This window comes from Orcinus orca, chromosome X (genome assembly GCF_937001465.1).
Source record: "Orcinus orca chromosome X, mOrcOrc1.1, whole genome shotgun sequence".
Lineage (NCBI taxonomy): Eukaryota > Metazoa > Chordata > Mammalia > Artiodactyla > Delphinidae > Orcinus > Orcinus orca.
This window is the reverse complement of record NC_064580.1, coordinates 18,917,195-18,940,728: the sequence shown is the minus strand read 5'-3', so window position 1 is coordinate 18,940,728 and position 23,534 is coordinate 18,917,195. Positions and strand designations below refer to the sequence as shown.

The window sequence follows — 23,534 nt, the reverse complement described above, 5'->3', positions numbered from 1 at the left end:
AAATAAGTGAAACTCAGCAAATAGGTGAAAATAATTTTATCATTAAACTGAGCAGTTTTTGTGATCCTCAAATACTTGAGTAAATAAAAGTGGAAAACTGACACTGTCAACTTCTTTGCCTTGTGCATCACCGTCGTAACTCTGAAGGTCCAGCAACACCAATCCATGCGGGTAAATTCTCAAATTGGCAAAGCTACAGAGGAAAGCATAATTTTAAGGTTAGGAATTGTATCACGGCACTCAAAAGAAAAAAGACACCAACCCAGTTAAAAGGCAAAACCACCGCTCTTTTTTCCCTATATTACATAATTGTCCCTGTTGCTTTCTCATTAGAGCCTCTTCATGGGGGCAGGGAAGCCAATCATTTAGGGAAGATTTTAGAGAGAGCCATCAAGTGCTAAGGTTTTCAAAACAGGTTCTTGGGTCCAGAAAGTGATTCAGCAGCAAGTCCTATGCATCTGATTTTTAAGAAGGTTCCCCAGCAGTGATTGACTCCTCCTTAAAAGGAAGCGAGGGTGGTGAAGAGCAAACTGGGTTCTCCCAATTACCCTCAGAGTTCAAAACAGAGCCGTGGTATTTCTTTTGTTTGTTTGAATAAATTTATTTATTTATTTATTTTTGGCTGCGTTGGGTCTTCGTTGCTGTGCACGGGCTTTCTCTAGTTGTGGCGAGCAGGGGCTACTCTTCGTTGCGGTGCGCAGGCTTCTCATTACAGTGGCTTCTCTTGTTGTGGAGCACGGGCTCTAGGCGTGCGGGCTTCAGTAGCTGTGGCACACGGGCTCAGTAGTTGTGGCTTTTTTAGCCACAACTTTTTTAAAGTTGCAAGGGGGAGAAAATGGAGACCAAGAAAAAAGGTGACTGAGGACCAGGACCACACACAAAGGGGTCATTAACCAGAAGTGAGGCCACCCTTTACACACACATCCACCCACACATACAAACACACATCCCCACCCCTACACACACACACACACACACACACACACACACACACACACACACACACACACACACACACACACACACACACACACACACACACACTGCTGAAGTGCTCAGACCTGAATAGGAGCACTCAAGGCCGCCTCACCTGCCGTTTTTGTTTACGTAGGTCGCTAAATAGCCATGGTCCTGCCAGGTGTGCACCGACTCCATCATCCCCTGCTCCTGGAAAATGGACTGGAGGCCTTTCAGAATGGTCTCACCATCAGCTGGAGAACAGGGGGAGAAGGCAAGATAGTCAGAATGAAACATTCAGAAGCAAAGCCAGCGAGGCACAGTTTGATGAATGAACTTTTAAGAAAACCTGAACAGAGCTGCCAGCGTCGCTTATCCCCTTTGTCATGAGCTACAACGTTCTGAACCCTATAAGGAGAGGCTTCAGATTACCAGGGAACAAAATAAGAATGGCAACACCAACCACAAAACAGCTGTGCCAAAAATGCAGACAGATATTCAGGAAACTAGAAATAGTCTAACAAAATATTCAGGCTAGCCAGAAACCAGAAATACAAACACAATAAAAGACATTCCACTTTAGCTTAAGTAAGTTAATGAGAATACAGAGTACTAGAAAAAGAATTCCATCCACTGTTGATGGGTATCATAAAAAACTTCAAAACTTTTGGCTTTGTGTTCCAGGTTTTCTACAATAAGGATGGCTTGCTTTTATTATTGGAAAAAATAAATGGCGCCACTCAGTAACCTATCTCTAACTGGTAGAAACTGAACAACAATTCAATATGGTACAAGCTGCTAGGCACTGTGACCCCATCTCCCATCCCACTACCTGCTACCCAAGTGGAGCTCAGGTCAAGGACTGAGGTCAAGGTTATAGAAATTGCGTTAACCTCTGTAGGTTCACTTGAAGCCACAATCTTCAAGAACATCCATCATTATGATATTTAGATAAAAACAAAATGCAATTTATTCTTATCTAGTTGTACCTGCAAAAGTACTCACTCCTTGAGAAGGGTAAGATAAAGAAGCAAGATGAGACAAAAGGAATTACTCTGTATTCTCAGGAGCCCACCACAGGCTGGTGCTTTTTCCACACAAAGGAAAAGAGCAGGGGCTGCAAAGCGTCAAAACAAAGCATCCCTGTGACCTGAACCGAGGGCAAAAGAAAAAAAAAACAAGATCCACAGCTGACCACAGTGTGGTTTCACAAGAAAATTACACTAGAATTCCTTCCAGAAACTAAGGAGTGCCAAAACAGACTGGAAGGATTTCCACAATCTACGCAAGAGTCTATCTCCAATGACATTTGGAACTATGCTCCCAACACCTTCCAGTGCACAATAAGAACGAAGGCCACAAACTGGGTTCAGAGGCCAAACTGGGCAGCACATGTGTCTTATTCTGGCCTATGCAGACATTTTAAAAAATGTAAATTGCCACTTACATAGCAGATGATTTCATCCACTCCAACTGTCGTGGGTGGAATAGTGACCCCCAAAAGATATGTCCACACCCTAATCCCCAGAACTTGGGAGTGCGACCTGATTTGGAAAAGGGTTTTTGCAGATGTAGTTAATTTAAGGATCTAGCGATGGATCATCCTGGAGCCTCCAGGTGGGTCCTAATTCCAGTTAAGTCCTTATTAGAGACTGAAGCCTGGAAGACCCAGGGAGGAGGAGGAGGGGGAGGGGAGGGGAGAGGGGAGGGGAGGGGAGGGAAGGGGAGGGGAGGGAAGGGGAGGGGAGGGAAGGGGAGGGGAGGGAAGGGGAGGGGAGGGGGAGGGGAGGTGGAGGGGAGGTGGAGGGGAGGTGGAGGGGAGGGGGAGGGAAGGGGAGGGGGAGCGGAGGGGGAGGGGAGGGGAGGGGAGGGGGGAGGGGGAGGGGAGGGGAGGGGAGGGGGGGAGGGGAAGGGGAGGGGGAGGGGAAGGGGGAGGGGGAGGGGGAGGGGAGGAAGACAAAGACTGGTGTGATAATGGCTACAAGCCAAGAACACGTGGAGCCACCAGAAGCTGGAAGAGGCAAGCAAGGACTCTCCCCTAGAGCCCTTAGAGGGAGTGAGTGTGGCCCTGATGATACTCTGTTTTCAGACTCTAGCCTCCAAAACTGGAAGAGAACGCGTTTCTGTAGTTTTAAGTCACCCAGTTTGTAGTACTTTGTTACAACAGCCCTGGCCAACTAATATACCCACCAAAAGTCCTATTTTAACTCTGCTTAACAAACAAAAGCAAATGGAGTAGCAAAAATGGCAGTGAAGGAGTGATTTTTTTAATCTTCTCAATCTCCAAACACAGAGCAATTAGGCTAGCACAACCAAACCTCACAGACAACATTTAGAACAAAACTAAATGACAGACTGCATCCCCAAACAGCACACCAGGAGTAGGTAGAGACAAGCAGCCCTGGCCCACAGACCTGGTGGGGTACCAGCAAGTGTGAGAGAAGTGAGCAGAGCGAAGGGACTGCAAACCCCCATAAAAATACCAACAGCGGTTCACCCACAAAGGAGGGGGGCTCCTCCTTTCAGAAGGCAGTGAGCGCCCAGCAGGTCACGGGGACCTGGGCAGGGTGGAAGAGCCACGACCTGTGCCCGGCCAAAATGAACTGAGGCCCCTTCAGGAAAAAGCCCCGCATCGGGAAGGGACCACTGGAGCAGCGGCCACACCACGGCCCCACCCGAGCACAAGCACCGCCCAGCATGAGCAGTGGCCTCCAGTCTCATTCGAGTCTCCCTCGTTCCCAGCAAAACTGTGCCTTTGGGAAACTCATTTGGCAAAGACTAATCTAGCTGGCTTTGCTATTCTGGAACTGGTTTCAGGAAATTAAAACGGGGAGGCCTGAATTATATCCCCCAGAACTGTGGTTTTAAGACTGAATTCAGCCCCTGAAAAAAATTTCAATTTCAAACTTGATACAAAGAACTGACCTCGTTCCATTTGTGTTTGTCAACGAAGCCTGGTGGGGTCGGGCCACCGTGGAAGTGACTGAGCTGCGGGGCGGTGGAGACAAGTGCGCCCAGCAGTACTTGAATTGTGACTAGGAAAGCCACTATGCAATTATTCAATCCCTCCCTGGCCAGAACAGATGTTTTCTGTTTTGAAAGTGTATAAAACAAATCATCACTCCTGGTAAACGGCCTCAAGACCGTGTTCAGCTGGCACATCACAAAACAGGACACCAACTCCCCATGCTGGTGAAGAGGGCTGTGCAGGCAGGGTCATCCTGCGGATCACTGGCCAGGCTGTGCACCGACTGAGGGCCCTGGGGCTGAGCTGGAGCAAACTCTGTCCCCTGGGCAGGAAAAGGGGGTGTCTTTGTCTGATACACGCAAAGCCCTTGACTGCTGGCCAAGCCCAGCGTGGCAACCATCCCCTTTTCCTAACTGGCACAATTAGCATAAAGGCACTGAGTGGGCTAATGGAGGCCCTCCAGCCAGGTTTCAAACTGAAGGAAAACAGATTACAAAAGAGATCCAGTTTAGTGTTCCCTTATTTCTATACTGTGGGCTTACCCCCGCAGCTCAGTAGAAATAGCCCGGGTCTGAATGATCCTTCTGGCTGTTGCCACCGCCCAGTCCCTGTGGCCAGGGACATGGGGACCATGCCGTTTTGCCCACTGTTCACCTCACTTCATATTCACCTTCCTCCTGACCTGGGGGCTCCCCTGTCACCCAAGCTGCTCCCAGCCCTTGGAGAGGACTCCAGAAAGCAGAGCTGGAGCTGAAACAACTACCTAGCATCTCTTTTCCAGAACCAAGGTTTTAAGATGAAAACTGGAAACCAAAGAAATGAGATCCACTAGCCTTAACAAGGTAGCTTCCTTGGTCATCTTGATCTCAAGTGCTCAATAAATGTTTTGTGGCTAAATGAAAATTTCATCTAGCTAAATTAATCATCCTTATTCCTGTATCTCTGCAGAGCTTCTGGAACACCTAGACCAGTGGATTTCAATCCTAGCTGTGCATTATAACCACCTGCGGAGTTACAAAACTTCTGATGCCACATCCTAGACCAATTAAAGAAAAATCTGGGGGTGGAACCCAGGCAACACTTTTTTAAAGCTCCCTGGGAAATTCAATGTGCAGCCACGTGTGAGAACCACTGATCTAAACCACTAGATAAAAAAAGAAAAATAAACCCCCACTAACTCCAAGCTAACTACACTACAGTCACCAGAAGGTTACAGAAAATATTCAACACAACAGGAGGCCTGAAGAAAGTCCGAACTCCCTGCTAGCTATAGCCACAGGTAACCCGTGACGGGCCCCCAGAAAATGCTCTGCAATCAATTATCCAATTTCAACCTTTATGCCTGTCTAGTAAGGAGCACGTAACATGACCAAACAAAATGTGCTTGCTCTATCAGGGTTCCTCAACTTGGGCTGAAAATACAGTGTAAGTGACTTTCCTGTCCCTCACAGGACTTTTGATAATCCTAGCCATACCCACTAAATACAAGAAGAGCCCCCCTTTGTTAAAAAAAAAGACCCCACACCCCAATTTCCCAGGGGCAGAAGGGAGGTGGGTAATGCAATCCCTTGAGAACTACTAGATGCTCTACACGTAAGCGAGCAGGAGCCTGGGGTCAAAGCGCACCCAAATTTGGGAACACAAAACAGCAACGTCATAAGTGCCTATGAATCAGAAAATATGAAAATAGATTCAATGCTAAAAGAGATATAAGTACACTGCTTTCAAGTAGACATGGTAATCCAAACTAGGCTAATAAAATGTTGCTTGGCACAAGTTCTTAGAAAACTCTGCCCAGGCAAGAATGATGTGCAACTAGTAAAGCACTCAGAGCCTTCCAAAGTGCTCAGAAACACAGAGACCTGTCCCAGGGCAAATGTGTCCTTTGTCCAATGGGCAACTCAGTGTCCTCGTTTCCAGACCACTGCCCACTTTGTGTGTGTTTATTCAACAATAACTTAAGAAGAATCCACTTGGAGGTCTGCTGGAGGTCTAGTCCAAATATACCGCTATCAAAAGAAGACAAGGGGGCTTCCCTGGTGGCGCAGTGGTTGAGAGTCCGCCTGCCGATGCAGGGGACGCGGGTTCGTGCCCCGGTCCGGGAAGATCCCACATGCTGCGCAGCGGCTGGGCCCGTGAGCCATGGCCACTGAGCCACAACAGTGAGAGGCCCGCAAAAAAAAAAAACAAAAAACAAAAACAAAAAAAAAAGAAGACAAGGGAAGACAAGGTTTCATCTCCCTGCCTCATTTTGTCCCAGGGATCCATTCATAGGCCTCTCTTGGAGAATGAACCTCATTCCTCTGACCCTGGCCATCAGCTCCAGACGGCCGAATCCCAAATCTGTACATCCAGCTACAACCTGCCTCTCACCCAAATGCTCACCACACTGTCCCAATCTCAAGTCTGGAATAAAATCCAGACTTCCCCACTCCTTCCCACCAATGGTTAATACCCCTGCCACTTAAGATCCCCCTTAACGGTCCCCTGAAGCTTCTCCCACAAGTCCCCCACCACAGCCTCTCTGCACCACTCAAACTCACTGGCCTCACAGACCTCATTTCATCAAACATCAAATGGAGGCACCACTTCACAGGGTTCCTATAAGGAAGCCAGCACCAATGTTCGAGCCCTCCATCCCTCACAGTCAGGCACTGCCATTTAATCATTATCCATAAGGTGGGCAACCCTGTGGACATAAGTAGATTAGCTGCACCCCCCAACATTACTAGCCCAAGTAGAAAAGAGAGTCCTCCCCAATAAAAACCTATGACACCAGGTGCCCTGCTTCAGTTAGATTCCCTCTTCTCCAGCTTCAAGAGGCTAAAATACTGTAACCTCCTTAACTAAGTGAATTCCATTAGAGAGGCTGCCCTCAGGAAATAAGCAATTCTCACACTTCCAGAAAAACTCTTGGACTCTCCACCCCATGACCGTGACTTGTGCCTTTAAGTCTTTTCCAACTTCAAACACTTCAACTAAGAAAACTCTGGACATAAATTATGAGGGCTTTAAGCTACACAATGCCAAGTCTCTGCCGCTGCAGGGTCATCACCCTGCACCAGCTGTGGGCCAGAGCCACACTAGTCCCCCCCCCTCTGCAAAATTAGGTGGCTGCATTCCTCTCTGCTCTCACATTTAAGCAGCACCTGGCTTATAAAATTAGAAGATGAATTTCTATTCTTGCTAAACGTATCTTTATATGCGCTGGAAATGCCACACTTCACCATCAAGGACCACCCCCCCCCCGAATTTTACTGTCTCCTAGGTCTCTCTCTCCCAAGGTCTCTCTCTCCCACAAAGCTCGGGCAATTTAAGCTCCAACAGGTGGTTAATTATTCCCGTGGTTGCACCATGCCCAAGTAGTGAGGCCCAAAACCCAGCCTCCTTCCATCCCACCTCCCACTCCCCAGACCCTGGAATTTCCAGAGCCCCCTGATGTGCCTCCTCCATGCACACTTCCCATTTACCATCAAGGTCAGACGCCCCACCCCCCCTCCCACCTCCCCCTCTCAGAGATCTGCACTCTCTCAGTGGGAAGATGGCCCGAAGCTGTTGGCAGATCCGTTTGCAGCTCCCTGCAAGGCGAAACATAAATGCAGGTATCCTTTCCCCAAAACCCCAGACTCTCATGTCAGAGAACCTATGAGCCAGGCTTGGGTTTGTACAGTTTACCAGCTTTCTGGTCTTCTCGACAGACCCCTAAACCTAAAAGAGGAAGATAAGGAAAATGGACTCCAAATACAGTTTGAAATCATTCAAGTATCTGCTTTAAAAATCCTCTCAGATATTCTCATCTTCACAGTGGTGTATTCACAGGACAGTATGCATTGGTCAAAGCTCACAACTGTACACTAGGCACTTCCCTGGTGGCGCAGTGGTTAAGAATCCGCCTGCCAGTGCAGGGGACACAGGTTCGAGCCCTGGTCCGGGAAGATCCCACATGCCTCAGAGCAACCAAGCCCGTGCGCCACAACTACTGAGCCTGCGCTCTAGAGCCTGCGAGCCACAACTACTGAGCCCACGGCCACAACTACTGAGCCTGCGCTCTAGAGCCCGCAAGCCACAACTACTGAAGCACGTTCACCTAGAGCCTGTGCTCCGCAACAGGGAAAGCCACCGCAATGAGAATCCTGCGCACCGCAACAAAGAGTAGCCCCCGCTCTCTGCAACTAGAGAAAGCCTGCGCACAGCAACAAAGACCCAACACAGCCCAAAATAAATAAATAAATAAATATGTGAAAAAAAAATGTACAACCAGCATCCTACTTAATGGTAATAGACTGAATGCTATCAGTAAGGAGGCAAGGATGTCTCAATAAGGCCTAGAGGTCAAGATGTGCCCAAGGTTACACATTTAAGGCTTGTAAGTGGTAGAGCTAAGAGCTAGGATCCAAACTCAAGCAGCCGGGCTCCAAAGATCCAGTGCTTTTAATCATGACACTGTGTTGCCCCCTGCTTAGTTAAATACGGGACAATAAGCCATTTGTCCCAGACACCAAAACATCAACAGGTTATCTACTTGTGATAAGGTGAGAGATCTGGGTTTCCCCCTTTCTATTTCCCTACACCCTGCAGGTAGTCTAAAATGAGCACATAACTTAAACAAAAATATGTAAAAAGACAAATGCATAAACCATTATTTGAACAGCTTCTGGAGTTTCTTCAAGCAAAGCCATATCCTTCATTAAAAGAAAAAAATATGCATGGGAACTCTTAACAAACAAAAAACATTCACAAAATGTTTTTTTTAAGACCTATCATATTCCAAAGGGAATAAAGTGATAGTAAGCTCTTTTTCTCTCCAACCTAGACAAACCCCACTTAGGAACACTTGGACTGACAGGCCCATGATCCCCTTCCTCACAACCCCAGACCAACTGGGCCACTTAGCTGCAACATTAAACAGTTCAAAAATTCAGTGTTAAACCATTTATAAAACCTACACCACTACTGTTTCCCCAAGTGTGATCCATGGCACCGGTTCTAAGAAAAAGGGTCCCATAAGTAAGTCATAGGATGTAATGTACAGCATGGGTGACTATAGTTAATACCGTACTGCATATGTGAAAGTTACTAAGAGTAGGTGTTAAAAGTTCTCATCACAGGAAAAAATAATTTTCAACCTATGTATGGTGACAGATGTTAACTAGACTTATTGTGATCATTTCACAACATATACAAGTATCAAATTACGATGTTGTAATTAGTTGTAACCTGCAGCTAATACAATGTTATGTGTCAGTAACACCTCAATAAAAAAAAGAGAAAGGACCCCATGTTGAACCCAGTTTGAGAAATCTTCTAATATTTTCTAGAAATTCAGAATGCCCATTATCCTATCGGTCTTGCTTGACCACTGTGATCTGCAGTCCTTCAGAAGAGACAATTTGGTGCTAAATGTAACAGTATCCTAGAAATTGCTCAGGATTCTCACAGGAGAAATTTCCATTCCAGAGAAAACAGTCATGCCACACAAACCCATGGAAGTGTTATCTTAAAAATCAAAACGTCTTCATAAAATTCTGCTTTAGTAACTTAGAGAGGTCAAGTAAAGTAGACCAACCTTCAAATCACATGCCAACCCTTTATTTTCTGCCTCTTCTTTTGCCAGCAGAACTTTCCTTATCTTTCAGTAAGTGAAATTCACACCTCTTTATAACAGATCATCTTTACCCACTGGCACAATTTCAAAGTACTCAGCGCTAAGTACTGCAATTAGTGTTAAGTGTTTTATGTATCATTTGACACTCTTCCAAACATTTTATTGGACATCCCACCCAACAACACAGTGTGTGGGATATTGGTATCACTGGTGCCTTCACGCAAAGGGCGAAATTAAGGTACATGAGAAACTACCCAGAGGGTCAAGTCAGCTCAGGAACCCAGAACACGCTCCTGGCTCTTACCAGTTCCTTTTGACTTTGCCGCTTAGCCCATGAATGCCTTTGATCACAAGTGCGGCCACTAGCTCAGGAGCTCACTCCAGAACACAGGTGACATCATCAGTTTAACGAACTGCAGGCCCACCACAACTTTGGGCTCCAGAGTTGCCTTTTTCCTGGGGTCTGGAAAAATGCCCAGTCGTAAGGGTTTAAAAGAGCATTTGTGCAATGGTTTACATACTTGGCTGGCAGAATTCAACTGAGGAGGTTTCCTGACTTTTCAAAAGAACTGAGCCTGTATTTAAACTACCATGAAATGGTGGTTGGAGCCGCAGCACACACCAGCAGGCTAAGGTTACAACTGCAGTGAAATGGTGGATTAAAACGCGCAGAGCATGCGTGACTCCAAAAACTAAACTCAATAATAGCTTTCTTGAACACGTTTTTAAACAGAGGCCCAACCACAATCCAGTAACTTTCGAGCTAATCCTTACGTGCCAAGGGTTAGTATAACCACGGTGGTCTCAATTCAAATTATAAAGCCCGTAATTCCAAATCTTACCCAGGGTCCCAAATCCAACACCAAAAGCTCTAACTTTTCAAAGCTATGAGAGACCACAGCACTTCAGTCTACCTCCCAAGAAGGTAGGGAAGGTCTGTGAATGCTGATTCAAATACGGCCAATTTCATTATACAATTAAGAGGATTCAAAGAATCCAGGACTTCCCTGTTGGTCCAGTGGTTAAGACTCAGCGCTTCCACTGCAGGGGGCACAGGTTTGATTCCCTGGTGGGGGAACTAAGATCCCACATACCGGGCAGGGAGGCCTAAAAAAGAAAAAAAGAAGAGGGGCTTCCCTGGTGGCACAGTGGTTGAGAGTCTGCCTGCCGATGCAGGGGACACGGGTTCGTGCCCCGGTCCGGGAGGATCCCACGTACCGCAGGGCGGCTAGGCCCGTGAGCCATGGCCGCTGAGCCTGCGCATCCGGAGCCTGTGCTCCGCAACGGGAGAGGCCACAACAGTGAGAGGCCCGCGTACCGCAAAAAAAAAAAAAAAAAAAAAAAGGAGGATACAAAGATTCCAAATTGGTAACTCCTCCACTGCAAGACAAAACTAGCTTTGCCCCACAAAAACAAAACAGACAAAAAACCCACAAATCATCCACCAGTTGCTTATTAAATTGGAAAACACTCTTTTTAAGAAACATCACCTGCAAAGCTTCAGGTTACTTGAAAAAATACCTCACTTGTTAGCTGGGGTGATTGTTCCTAAATGCCTGGATTATGGAATCAATTTCTTAAACAGCTGTTATCCCCTCCAAAGCATTTAAAACAATAGAGAACTATCAAGTAGGAAATAGATGAGGCTTTTTGATACAAAGCACAAACTAACTTTACCCTATACCACCTCTACAGGTTTAAAGACATAGGTATAACTGCGGAACTATACTCTAAAAAACCATTAAGGTTTACACAATTTTTTAATGGCAAGCTCACAAAATGAATTCCCAGCAGTGTGCAATTATTCAGCCTGGGGTCAAATACAGCATGATCAGTGCAATTAAGAATCTTGCAAAGTTGGGGAAAGGGGAGGTTTTTTTTTTAAATCCCAACAAAGCAAAGGAGCATGCCAAATGTAGTCAGACTCTAACAAGGAACCTCCCCCCAAGCAGTCCAGAAAACATTTTCAAAGACAATGAAGGTATGAGAGAATACCTATGTCACACAAAAATATACCTTCCCCAGAGCTGTTAGAAAATTCTGAGTCCAGGTTCTACCTGGAAGCACAAGGAGTGTGAGACTCAAGTGTGTGTTGGGTGAGGATGGAGAATCGGGTAGAAATGGACCTTCATGTACCTTGGAAGTGCTGATAAGGAGTTTCAACTTCATCTGTAGAGTAATGAGGACTCACAGGAGGGCTTTTAAATGGGAAAGGGGACAGGGATCTGTTGCGTTCCTGTTGACTGAGCCCTTCCCAAACAAGGGAGGGAGACAAGTAGGGAGACTGTGGCCAAGGACTGTAGCCAGGAAAAGGGTGAGCAAAGAATCTGAGAGGGTAGCAGGTAGAATCCATAGGACTTACTGACGTGGATGGGTGCCTCGAAGGTTTCTGATACACGGGGTTTTGTTTTTAATGAGGATCCTATTATAGTGGTTCTCATATAATCAGCATCAGAATTGCTAGGAGGAAAGCTGGTTAAAAATGTAAATTCCAGGTACTACCCTCCCGTCAAAGACTGTGATTCACGTCAGTCTAGAGTGGGGCCCACGCATGCATTTTCCCATTCATCAGCCGCCCAAGGTTTCATCGTTAAAGCGGGTGTGGATGTTCTCTATCACAGTGGTGGATAAAGTGTGATGGGACAATGATAATGCTGAGGGGGTAGGGAGAAAGCTTTTTCTACTCTTGAACAAAAGAACCAAAAAGCTAGATGCAATCAAAACTGGTTTAGGTTTTATGCTTATAGTTATAGCTATTTAAAATACATGAAGATGGGCTTCCCTGGTGGCTCAGTGGTTGGGAATCTGCCTGCCAATGCAGGGGACACGGGTTCAAACCCTGGTCCAGGAAGATCCCACATCCCGTGGAGCAGCTGGGCCTGTGCGCCACAACTACTGAGCCTGCGCTCTGGAGCCCACAAGCCACAACTACTGAGCCCACAAGCCACAACTACTGAAGCCGGCATGCCTGGAGCCCATGCTCCACAGCAAAATAGGCCACCTCAATGAGAGGCCTGCGCACCTCAACGAAGAGTGGCCCCTGCTCGCCACGGCTGGAAAGGGCCTGCGTGCAGCAACGAAGACCTAACACAGCCAAAATAAATAAATTAAATAAATTTAAAATACATGAAGACAGTGGGAGGGAGACAGAAGAGGGAGGGGATATGGGAATATATGTATACATACAGCTGATTCACTTTGTTATACAGCAGAAACTAACACACCATTGTAAAGCAATTATACTCCAATAAAGATGTTAAATTAATTAAGTAAGTAAGTACATGAAGATGATCTGCTTCCGCCAGAAAGGAGCTCAATAAATACATGGAAGAGCGGGAGCTTGGTGGAGAGGGTCCAAGATGGTTCAGGAAATGGGGGGTGGGGGGGTCACCTGAAGCCACAGGCTTTGCTCGGTAGGAAGTGCTAACTGACCCCAGTGCAAACCTCAGGGGAAGGTAAGGCCCATCCTCCTTCCCTGCACCACGGACACTTGCAAAAAGAACCAGGGAAATTTTGCTGATGATTTGTCATCCAGATCACTGCAACAACCTGGTTAGAATTTACACCGGGGATTCTCTACTCCAGCACCACAGATATGTTGGCTTGTCAATGCTGTGCACTGTAGGATGTTTAAAATCACCCCTGGCCTACTAGATGCTGGTAGCACCTCCCAAGGTGAAGAGACAAAAAAAGTCTCCATATAGTGATAAATTGGGGGGGAGGGGGGGAACACGCAGCCATTGCCTTAACTTAGAGGCTTCCTGGTTGTGGAAATTAACAAAGGACTTGGAATCAAATATACAGGGTTTTGAATCACAGGTAGCCCACTTAAAAGGAGAAAAACTTCAATGGGCCTATTTACTCATCTTTAAAATGGGGATAAAACCCACCATATGGCTGTTGAGAAAATTACATAAAATAATGTGTTATGCACTTAGGGCAATGCCTAGCCCAGGAGGCAATTAGTAAACACTGGCTTTTTTGTTTTCAAAAAGATGTTTTGAAGAAGCGGGGACATTTGCTTACAGCTTTGGCCTGAGTGGAAACCTCCTCCCAAAAGGAACAATATAGAGAAATGACAGTCTCAGTTCTCTCTCCAGCTCCTGGGGGCCCTGAACCTGGGGTCTATGGACTCCCAAGGGCCAGGGGACACAATTCAGGGGCTCTGTGAACATGGATGGCAAAAAGCATACATCCTTATTTTCACTAATTGAAACTTAGCATTTTTTTCAATTATGCTTGTAAAACCACACATTATCAGCTATCTGGCCACTGTCACAACAGAAGCACAGCTTTTTCTGATCAAATGACAGCTGAAATACGGATTTCCTTGGCTCTACTCCGAAATTATGGAAATTTGGAAATTATGAGGCCTGCAGCTAGACTGTATTTTGTGTTATGAAAGAAGCACATATTACTATTTACTATGTCACATATTAGGGGTTTTATTTTGAGAATGTTATTTTAAATAGATGGATTATTTTATGCATTTAAAATTCTTATTCTGAGAAGCGCTCCACAGGCTTCCCCAATGAGGGCCAAAGGCACACAACTTAAGAATCCCTACCCTCAACATTTTTCGGCTAAGCCCATAATTCCCAAGCAGGCTTATGGTTTTTCTTGTTGTTGTTTTGTTTTGGGTTTGTTTTTTTTTTTTTTTTTTTTGGCCGCGCTGCGCACTTGTGGGATCTCAGTTCCCCGACCAGGGACTGAACCTGGGCCATGGCAGTGAAAGCCCAGAATCCTAACCACTAGGCCACCAGGGAACTCCCGTGTCCTTAATTTACTAAATAAATTTCTGTTATAAAACTAATTTGTTAATTTGAATGACATAAGTCACTTTGTTTCCCTACATAAACTATAGTGATCCAAAGGACAGACACAACAGCATCAGTCACATTTCCTCACTCAGGACCCATCCTCTTAATTCTAACAGTAAATGTGTGCCTCGTTTTCCCCTAGTGGACTTGAACTAGCTTTCCACCTTTACCATAACATCAGTCAGGTCCATTTAACCAGTACTTCTCAAACATCTATGATGTATCAGAACTGTGTCCAGGATAAAAACCCTGGAGGTCACCCTTCAAAGACACTCCCAGCCCGGGGAAGAAATGGACATGGAAAGGAAGACTGCAACCCTACCCTTCCAGGGCGGGCAGAGGTCGTGCGTACCTCACTCGGTCTACGCAGAACACTTGCTGGCTGCCTAGCATAAACAAACCACGTGTCCTCCACCTGCCCAAAGATGCTTAAGCTATACTAGTGTGGGACATGTTTATTCTTGTTAGCCTCAGGCTAAGAAGTCACAAAATGTTTTCTGGGCTCAAGAGTCTTCACAGTCCAATACTTCACTTACGAGAGGATCAAAGGTGAGATTTTTTTTCAGCAGAAGTTAAAATTTCCTGAGTTACCTCATCAGCCAGAACTAAACAGGCACCGCCAGGCCCAACCTATAATTGCCCTCAGTGGCCCAGTGGCTGCTGGGTACTAGCTGGCTTGCACTGGTAACCAAGTTATACAGAATCGTAACATAACATAACTAAGTGGTTCAAGTTTAATTCCATTAAAATCACATCGTGGAACTGGGGCATGAGGAAGGATTACTGACAAATGAGAAAAAGAACATGATTCCAGGCTCCACAGGCATTTGACTCACCCTTGAGTCACATCCAATACTCACACGCCAAGATTAATGCCTTTTGACTCATTATTATCAATTAAAGTAAATGTTTTTGAAGACCTCACAGGTGGTAGACTTCTCATCAAGTGCCCCTTAATGAAAACCGAAAACAGATCCTAGTTTAGCCGATCCCCTTATTCTACAAGGGTGGATACCTACAGACAGCAAGGGCGACATGCCTCCCCCCAAAATCAAGTGATGGGGGGAATACAATAAGAATCAGGGTCCTCTTACTCCCAAAACAGTTTTGTAGGGACTCAAGATCTAACACAGATGCATACATACATGATCTCTTTCTAGAATATTCACCTTGTCATCAAAACTTTCTCATCTTTGAAAACAAAAAACTTTCTCATCTTGAAGATCAAACAATCTGGGAATTAAGAGTAACTGGCTGGGGGACATCCCTGGTGGCGCAGTGGTTAAGAATCCGCCTGCCAATGGGCTTCCCTGGTGGCGCAGTGGTTGAGAGTACGCCTGCCGATGCAGGGGACACGGGTTTGTGCCCCGGTCCGGGAAGATCCCACATGCCGCGGAGCGGCTGGGCCCGTGAGCCATGGCCGGTGAGCCTGCGCGTCCGGAGCCTGTGCTCCGCAACGGGAGAGGCCTCAACAGTGAGAGGCCCGCGTACCGCCAAAAAAAAAAAAAAAAAGGCTTCCCTGGTGGTGCAGTGGTTAAGAATCCGCCTACCAATTCAGGGGACACGGGTTCGAGCCCTGGTCCGGGAAGATCCCACATGCTGCAGAGCAACAGAGCCGGTGCGCTACAACTGCTGAGCCTGCGCTCTAGAGCCTGTGACCCACATCTGAAGCCTGCACGCCTAGAGCCCGTGCTCCGCAACACGAGAAGCCACCGCAATGAGAAGCCCGCGCACCGCAACGAGAGAAAGCCTGCTCGCAGCAATGAAGACCCAACACAGCCAAAAATAAAATAAATAAATTTATTTAAAAAGAAAAAAAAGGATCCGCCTGCCAATGCAGGGGACATGCGTTCGATCCCTGGTCCGGGAGGATCCCACATGCCACCGTGCGCCACAACTACTGAAGCCCGCGCGCCTAGAGCCCGTGCTCCGCAACAAGAGAAGCCACCGCAATGAGAAGCCCGCTCACCGCAACTAGAGAAAGCCTGCGCGCAGCAACGAAAACCCAACGCAGACAAAAAAAAAGAGTGACTGGGAATTCTCTATTTTTTACTTTCTCTTCACACGACTAAATTATTTGGATGCCACTTCCACACCTCGGCAACTTCGAACCCGCCAGCTTCTCCCGCTCCCTTCCAAAACTGCACGTCCATGGTTCTCTCTCCCTCTCTAGACGGTGCCTGCCCAAAATGTTCAAGTTCTCTCATTTTTTCTTCATACAATTAAGGGAAGGTTTTCCCCACTTCTACAATAGAACACAGAAGTCCATTGGGAGCACCCATTTCAACAGACAACACCTGAATTTAGCTGCAAGCTGTTTAAGGCTTCAGGCAAGGACACTCAGGCTGAGGGAAGGGCAGGAATCTTCCGGCCTCATCGTTACCCTGCTTAGAGCCTGGAAAACTCACACTTAATAAGTACAGGTGAGCGCTCACACAAGACTGCCACCAGAAACTCAACTCAGCAGCTTAGTGGCTTTGAACCCCTATTTCTTCCTCAAGCCTCACCCTCCCAGTGAAACTGGCAGGCTAATTACTCAAGAAAACCTTTTACAGCTCCAATCACCATTTCATCTCCTGATTCTCCCCAGCCGCCTCCCTTCCCTCCAGCCTCACCTAAGAAAGGAGGGAACTAAGAAATGCTTTTTCTCCTAGTCACTTCCCCACCACCCAAATACGCTGATATTACTTCACAACCCTGTAACGTTTTCCAGCAACTCCATTAACATTAAAAGCCCTGGGGGATGGGGGTGCCCAACGAAGTGCGCCCTATCCTTCCCCCTTTTTACCACAGGGAAGAAGCAGCTCAGACAGGTTGAGAAATAAAGCCAAAGTCACAAGCAGAGCCAATCAACACAGGACAGAAAACTAGGTCTTGTCCAAATCCCTAAGGTCTTTTTTTTCCCCCTCATCTTATGCCTTCGGAAATCCTTTAAACTGGGGAAGAACATGCAAAGTGAGTACTCAGAAGTTTAAAAAAGGGGCAGGGGAGAAAGAAAGTGTAAAAGTAATGTTTTCAATGGTAACAGAAAAGGTGGCTCCAGCCAATTGGAGGAAGACGGTGAAAAAGCAAGACCTGGGTGAGACGCTCCAAGTGGGACAAACCGGAAGCGCAGATTCAAGTCTGCGGCACTCACAGGTTTAAAAGCCACCAGAGGGACTTCCCTGGCGGTCCAGGGGTTAAGACTCCGCACTCCCAATGCAGGGGGCACGGGTTCGATCCCTGGTCGGGAAACTAAGATCCCGCATGCCGCTGGGCCCGGCAAAAAAAAAAAAATCCACCAGAAAAAAGACCAGCAGTCCTACCCCTCCCCCTCCCCCTCCTTAGACGCACCCAGGAAAAAAGGATGCAAAATACCCTTCCTCTCCACAATTTCCGCAGTCAGTCCGGACTTTCCCAGCCCCCTGTTCTGGCCGGCTCGCAGTCTTCCGAGCCTCCCCGATTCGGAGACTTATAGTTCCCGCGCTGGGACTTCACCCCCCACCCAGTAATAATATAATCATCGTTTCCTTTTCCCGTGCCCAGTCCCTTTCCGGGGGAATCTCTCCTACGCGGTCGCCTGAGAATTCTGCGAGCGCGGCGCGGTCCTGCCCCAGGCCCGGCTCACACGAGGGGAGCCCCCACCCCCGGGGGAATTTACCCGCCTCGGGGAACGGGGAAAGGTCCCGCGGGCGGGCCCCTCGCACGCCCCCCGCCCCACCCGGACTCTTCCTCCCGCGCCCAGGGCGCGAGGGGACCCCCGGCGGGGGCGGCCGAGCCCGCGAAGGGCGCGGGTGGGCGACCCGGGCCCCGGAGGGCGGCCCGGTCGGGGTCGAAGAGGGAGCCAGCGCGGCCCCCCCCGGGCCCCGCGCTGCCGCCGGGACAGAGCGCGGCGGGAGCAAGAGCGCGGCCTCCACGCGGGCGCCGGTGCAAGCGACAGCCCGGGAGACGACAGCGCCGGGGCTGGGGCCGCGCGACCGTCCGCATTGTTTGGCCCGCGGCGCGCGCCCCGCCCGGCCCCGCCGGCCCCAACCCGCCCGGCGGCGGGAGCGACGGGGCAGGTGGCGGGCGCGCGCCCTCACCTTTGGTGCCGAGCATGAAGTCAAGGGTGCTGTGCCGTGCTGCTGCCATAGTGAGGCGAGGCCCTGGGCCATGCCTGGGGGAGGCGGCCGGGGAGACTGGGGGGCCGCGCGGCGTGTCAGGCTGCGGCCGGCGGGGAGTGCGCCGCGCCGGGGAGGCTGAGGGTAGGAGGTAGGAGGGACCGCGGGGAGCCACCCGGGGAGCGGGGGCGGGGTCGGGCCCGCCTCCGGGAGGGAGGAAGCGAGGACGCCCGCAGCCCCGAACTCCGAGCGCAGCGTGTGAGGCCGCGCTAAGGCAACTGTGGAAACGTGGGCGCCGTGCTCCCCGGCGTGCGTCACCAATGGCCGCGCCCCGCGCCGAGGATCTGGCGGGCGCTCCCGCCATCCGTTAGGTCACCTTAGGTTTAAACCACGCAGCACGACTTCCGGGGGGCCCACCCCCTGCGCTTCCCCCAGACCGGCCCCCCGAGCCCAGGCCCCTCTGATTTCCTGGCCAAGCCAAGAAAATAAAATGCTGGGAACCACCCTGGAGTCTAAAAGTACTGCCGCCTTTTCCTTAACTCTTCAAATGCTACAATTTAATCTATTAGAATTGTCATTTACATTATCTATAGCCAGGGCCGGCTCTGCGTTTCCGCACAGAACAGAAAGCTCTTGGGTATTCAACTTAGTTGCCTACGTTTTTGCGAAAAATGGGAATGGGGAAGAAGTGAGAGGAAAACGTTGTTAATGTTGACTTGAGAAATTACAGCTTCTAGAGTTGCTCGTCCACCACTGATGTCTACATTCGTGGCAGTGAACCTTTTCGCTGTGAGCTTGTCTTTGACTTCGGGGTTGTAGCTAGTGATCAACAAGATGCGACAAAGGAGAGAACATCAGTGTCTGGCCACTAAAGCCCTCTTTATGACACTGACAGTATCACTGGGCAAATGCCTCCATCATCCCATCAGTCCTCTGTGCCTCTCTAGGCGCTCCCAGGCTCCTCAGGAATTGCTGTAATGGCTGGACAAAGTCTAGATCAGTGAACTCTTGTACCTCCACAAGCGCAGGAGGAACCTAGATATGAAGCTTAATCTCTCCTGCAAACAGTCCCTAGTGGCTGTTTTGCTGAGGCCTTCACCTTTCCACAGGAACTGGGCAGTGTCTTCACAAGTGTCCTTTAATAGACCATCCTGTTAAGAACCGGGGCCCCCTTTCAGCCCCCACATTAATTTTCTCCAGCCCAGGCCACCTGTTTGTTGCCCTGCATGTTTTCCTTTCTTCTGTGGATCCCAGGGTCCTCAATTTCCATAGCTCTTCTGCTATCTCAGCCTTCAGTCTCTATTCTTCAGACTGCAGCTCTTGCTTGCTTCCTGGGATGCTCTCCAGTTCTGGTCATTCCTCCGGAGTCAGGTCCCCGGGAACCCAGTTGTCCTTGTCTGCCACACTGCAGGGGCAGCAAGGCTCCACAGGCCTCCTCAGGCTCAGAACAGCCCTGCACTTGCTTTAACTTTCTGCTCTCGCTGTCTTGAAATTGTGAATGATTTTTGAACAAGGGGCCCCGTGTTTCCATTTTGTACTGGGCCTGCAAATTATGTAGCCGGTCCTGCTCAACAGCTTGTGTCCTCCAGGGCAGGTGGCAGTGGCCAGCGATAGTGCCCCGCCTTGCTTCTGCAGGTGCAAAATAGACAGAGATAAAAGTCCCTGAGATACTCTGCCATTAACTAATCAGAAAGCCACAACAAAACTCTAACGCTTCATAATGTTAGCACAGCATCAGAGATAAATGGGCCTTGAAATGGAGCCAGCATTGTTGGGTAATTTTAAGCATGTTCACAGTGCCTGTATTACCTATCAATGACACAATCCTGGTGAGACTGTTACAGGTAGGACATGGACAGGAATCAAGGGCTTGAGGCCTTTGTAAATACCTCCAACTGGGCTGTGAGTACCTATTTGGATTCTGGAACGTGTTCTCCTTGCCTGGGTTTTATAATCTAGGCCCCTGGCTTCAAGGCCTCTTAGAAGACAAATAATCACTTTGTTTGTGGGAATTGCTTGTGTTACAGTTGACCAGTGTATCCTCTGCAACTGTTATCACATCAGAGAATTCAGTAACTTATCCTGCAACAAAAAAGCAGAAGAGACTTACCCAACGCCAGCCTGCATTTCCTCATCAACAAAATCTTGGCAATGGTGAAAATGTAGATATCATGGATTAATGTCCTCTTACCTGCCCTCGTCTGCTCTTGGCCCAAAGGAGGCCTGAGACAGAGAAAAGCAGTACCTGGCATCCAGCAGGAGCTGGCCAGGTGCCCTCCTGTTGAACATAAACAATTCCCCACAACCCTGACATCAGACAAGGCTACTCTGTGACCAGGATAGGACGGAACAAAAACAAGACCACTCCATAATCATGTCAAAACACGGACAAAGCGGGAACTTGTCCAAACCACCAAAGTCACCCCAACGTCCCTGGGTCCTGGCTCCTAGAAGAGACTGCTGCTTCTTCACCAATCCCAGGCTTTGTCTGGTCTTCCCCGCTTCTTGGGCAAGAAGACTATAAGACGCCTGATCAGGACTCACTCCCGCTTCCTGACAACATCCAATCCAGAGCGACACCCGGCTTCCTTAAACGCTCCCCAAATCACCAGACACAGGCCCCACTGCTACGTGTGGTCCTTCGTGACCCCCTCTCGCTGTGATGCCCCGCGGGTCCCCGTGGCATACGGCTGTTCCATTGCAGGTGCTCCTGAGGACGGGGGGAGTGGCTGGAGGGTGGTGAAAATAAGCTGAAGTCAATACTTAGAGCGGAAAAGTGACCTCTTAGCAAAATCCTACTTGATGTTAGATATTACACTTATCCAAAACTCACATTCACATGGACCCATCTGCTTATTGGCAGTCAGGCCAACTTGCACGTCTGCAACAGTTTTTAAAAACTCAGAGAGGGGCTTCCCTGGTGGCACAGTGGTTGAGAGTCCGCCTGCCGATGCAGGGGACACGGGTTCGTGCCCCGGTCCGGGAAGATCCCACATGCTGCAGAGCGGCTGGGGCCGTGAGCCATGGCCGCTGAGCCTGCGCTTCCGGAGCCTGTGCTCTGCAACGGGAGAGGCCACAACAGTGAGAGGCCTGCATATCGCAAAAAACAAACAAAAACCTCAGATAAAGAGCCACACTGTCCTGCACAGTTAGCAACAATAACTACCTCCTGGTAAGAAGAGAATGGAAAACAGAAGAGATTTCTGTTAAAAAGGAGAAGACAGTGGCCATGGCAGGGAAGTTGGGGTGCTATCTGGAAACTTCCCCAGCTGAAAGAATGCACAGGCCATTCTATGGGGCTGCAGTCCAAACCTCTCTTGTGAAGAGAGGTGGGGGGGAGGCAGGGGCGAGCGCTACCCAGTAGCCGTTTGTTCTACTGTTTTGTTTTTTGCTTTTTCACCAGTTCACTTGGGACCCTAGGAGACATTCTGCCTCCCTGCCCCCTGTGTGCAGCTGTGGTGAAATCACTTCCTCTCTTAAAAAAAAAAAAAAAAAGAACTGGCCTTAGCTGTTTGTTAGGGTTACAATGTCTGACAGATATCTGGATCACTCCCCCACCATTTCTCAGATGAATGTGGGCCTGGCCTAGCTAGTTAAACACGGTTTAAATTTCTGATTAAAAAGAGCGTATAACCAAGAGGGGCCTGGAATCTTTGATACAACGATTCTCAACTTTGGCTGCAGACTGGAATCACCTAGGGAGCTTTAAAAGCTATTGCTGCTACCTGGGCCCGGACTCAGGTGCAGCTCAGGCATTGGATTGTTAAAATAAATATATAAAAACCCGGGAGGCCTGCAGGTTTGAACCGCAGCCCCGCACGCGGAGGTCGATGAGGCTGGCGCCAAGGGCCGGCGATTCGCCGTGGGAGACGGCGCGGGAGCGCGGCATGGAGGGCCTGGCCTAGCTGGGGCTCGTGGCCCTGCGTCATCTGGCTGCGACGCGGGTCCTGCGCACGCTGCGGGGCTGCAGCCCCCGGGCGGTGAGCACCCAAGGGGCCGGGAGGCCAGCCGGGGACCCCAGGTGGGTGTGGGCATCGTGTCCACAGCCAGCGTCCCCGAAGCCGCGCTCGGGCCATGATCACTCGGTGAAGCTGCGCAGCGACACCGCGGCCGACTTCTTCCCGCGCTGTGAGGACCTGTGCGTGCTGCAGGACTCAGTGCCTCTGCCCGCCTTGCGCGCTTCCCTGCGGGAGGGCCTGCTGGAGTTAACGGCGACCGCCTCCGCGGGGTAGACTGGGCGCCGCTCCTGAGCACCCTCTGCCCCTGATCTGTATCCAGAGCTTCTTCCAGCCACGGCTGGGCGAGACAGTTATTTGTCAAGGTGTAAAGAACTCTATCACTTTTAAGACAGTAAACTTCACGGGGTGTAATCTGACATGGCAGGGAGCAGATCACATGGCCAAGACCTTAAAGTATCTGACTACCAGAAGGCATGAAGAAACCTGGGCTGAGAATCTCCATTCCAGGAGACCTGATCTTGACTGTATGGCTGGTTTGAGGCGCATCGCTCCGAACTGCGACATGCTCATGGGTGACCTGGGTGCAAGTGCTTCTGCAGAATCTCTTAGTGAGGATTTGTGGCTTGGAGGACTCTTCCACACGTGAGAAAATGAGAGTTGTCTATATGTTAAATCTGTAGAGTTAGCAAGTGACCTTTTGTCTTTCATCAAAAGCACTGGACCTGCAGCAGTGTGGCCTCACCAGTGAAGGAGCAAAGGCTTTACTAAAGGCCCTTGAAACCAATGGAACTCTGCTCGTTCTGGATGTAAGAAAAAATCCACTTGTTGTACCAGTGGATAACTTCTCCATCGGTGAAGGAACCATCCAAAGCTGCTAGACAGAAGAAGAGAACTCTAATTTTGGAAAGTGGTCGAAAAGGAAAAGCTACTATTAGAATTGATGTCCAGTGGAGCCCCAGAATAGAAGCAAGATGAATATTCCATTTCACATTGGCAACACCAAAGGAGATGATGCTTTAGAAAAAAGATTTGTCGACAAAGCTCTTGAACTCAATATGATCTCCCTGAAAGGGCATAGAGAACAGCAAAACATCCACAGCTATCCCAAGCTGTTGAAACTTAACCTTAATTCTGATTTGAACTGGA

General features: G+C 48.9%; 1 protein-coding gene across 3 annotated transcripts in view; it reads right to left on the bottom strand.

The window, feature by feature from the left end:
* The window catches only part of SMS (spermine synthase), a 65,299-nt gene that overhangs the window by 30,747 nt on the left and 11,018 nt on the right, over positions 1 to 23,534 (bottom strand). The window contains exons 1-4 of one of the 3 annotated variants that reach the window (XM_033411443.2): positions 21,263 to 22,071; positions 20,974 to 21,158; positions 1,091 to 1,211; positions 103 to 193 (exon numbers count right to left, since the gene is read on the bottom strand). In XM_033411443.2, coding sequence (XP_033267334.1) covers positions 103 to 193; positions 1,091 to 1,211; positions 20,974 to 20,992 — 231 coding nt within the window. In that variant the 5' untranslated portion in view covers positions 20,993 to 21,158; positions 21,263 to 22,071. Of the gene's footprint in view, positions 1 to 102; positions 194 to 1,090; positions 1,212 to 18,411; positions 18,707 to 20,973; positions 21,159 to 21,262; positions 22,072 to 23,534 lie in introns of those variants that run through there. The other 2 variants (XM_004283072.4, XM_033411444.2) reach the window with 2 other exon arrangements.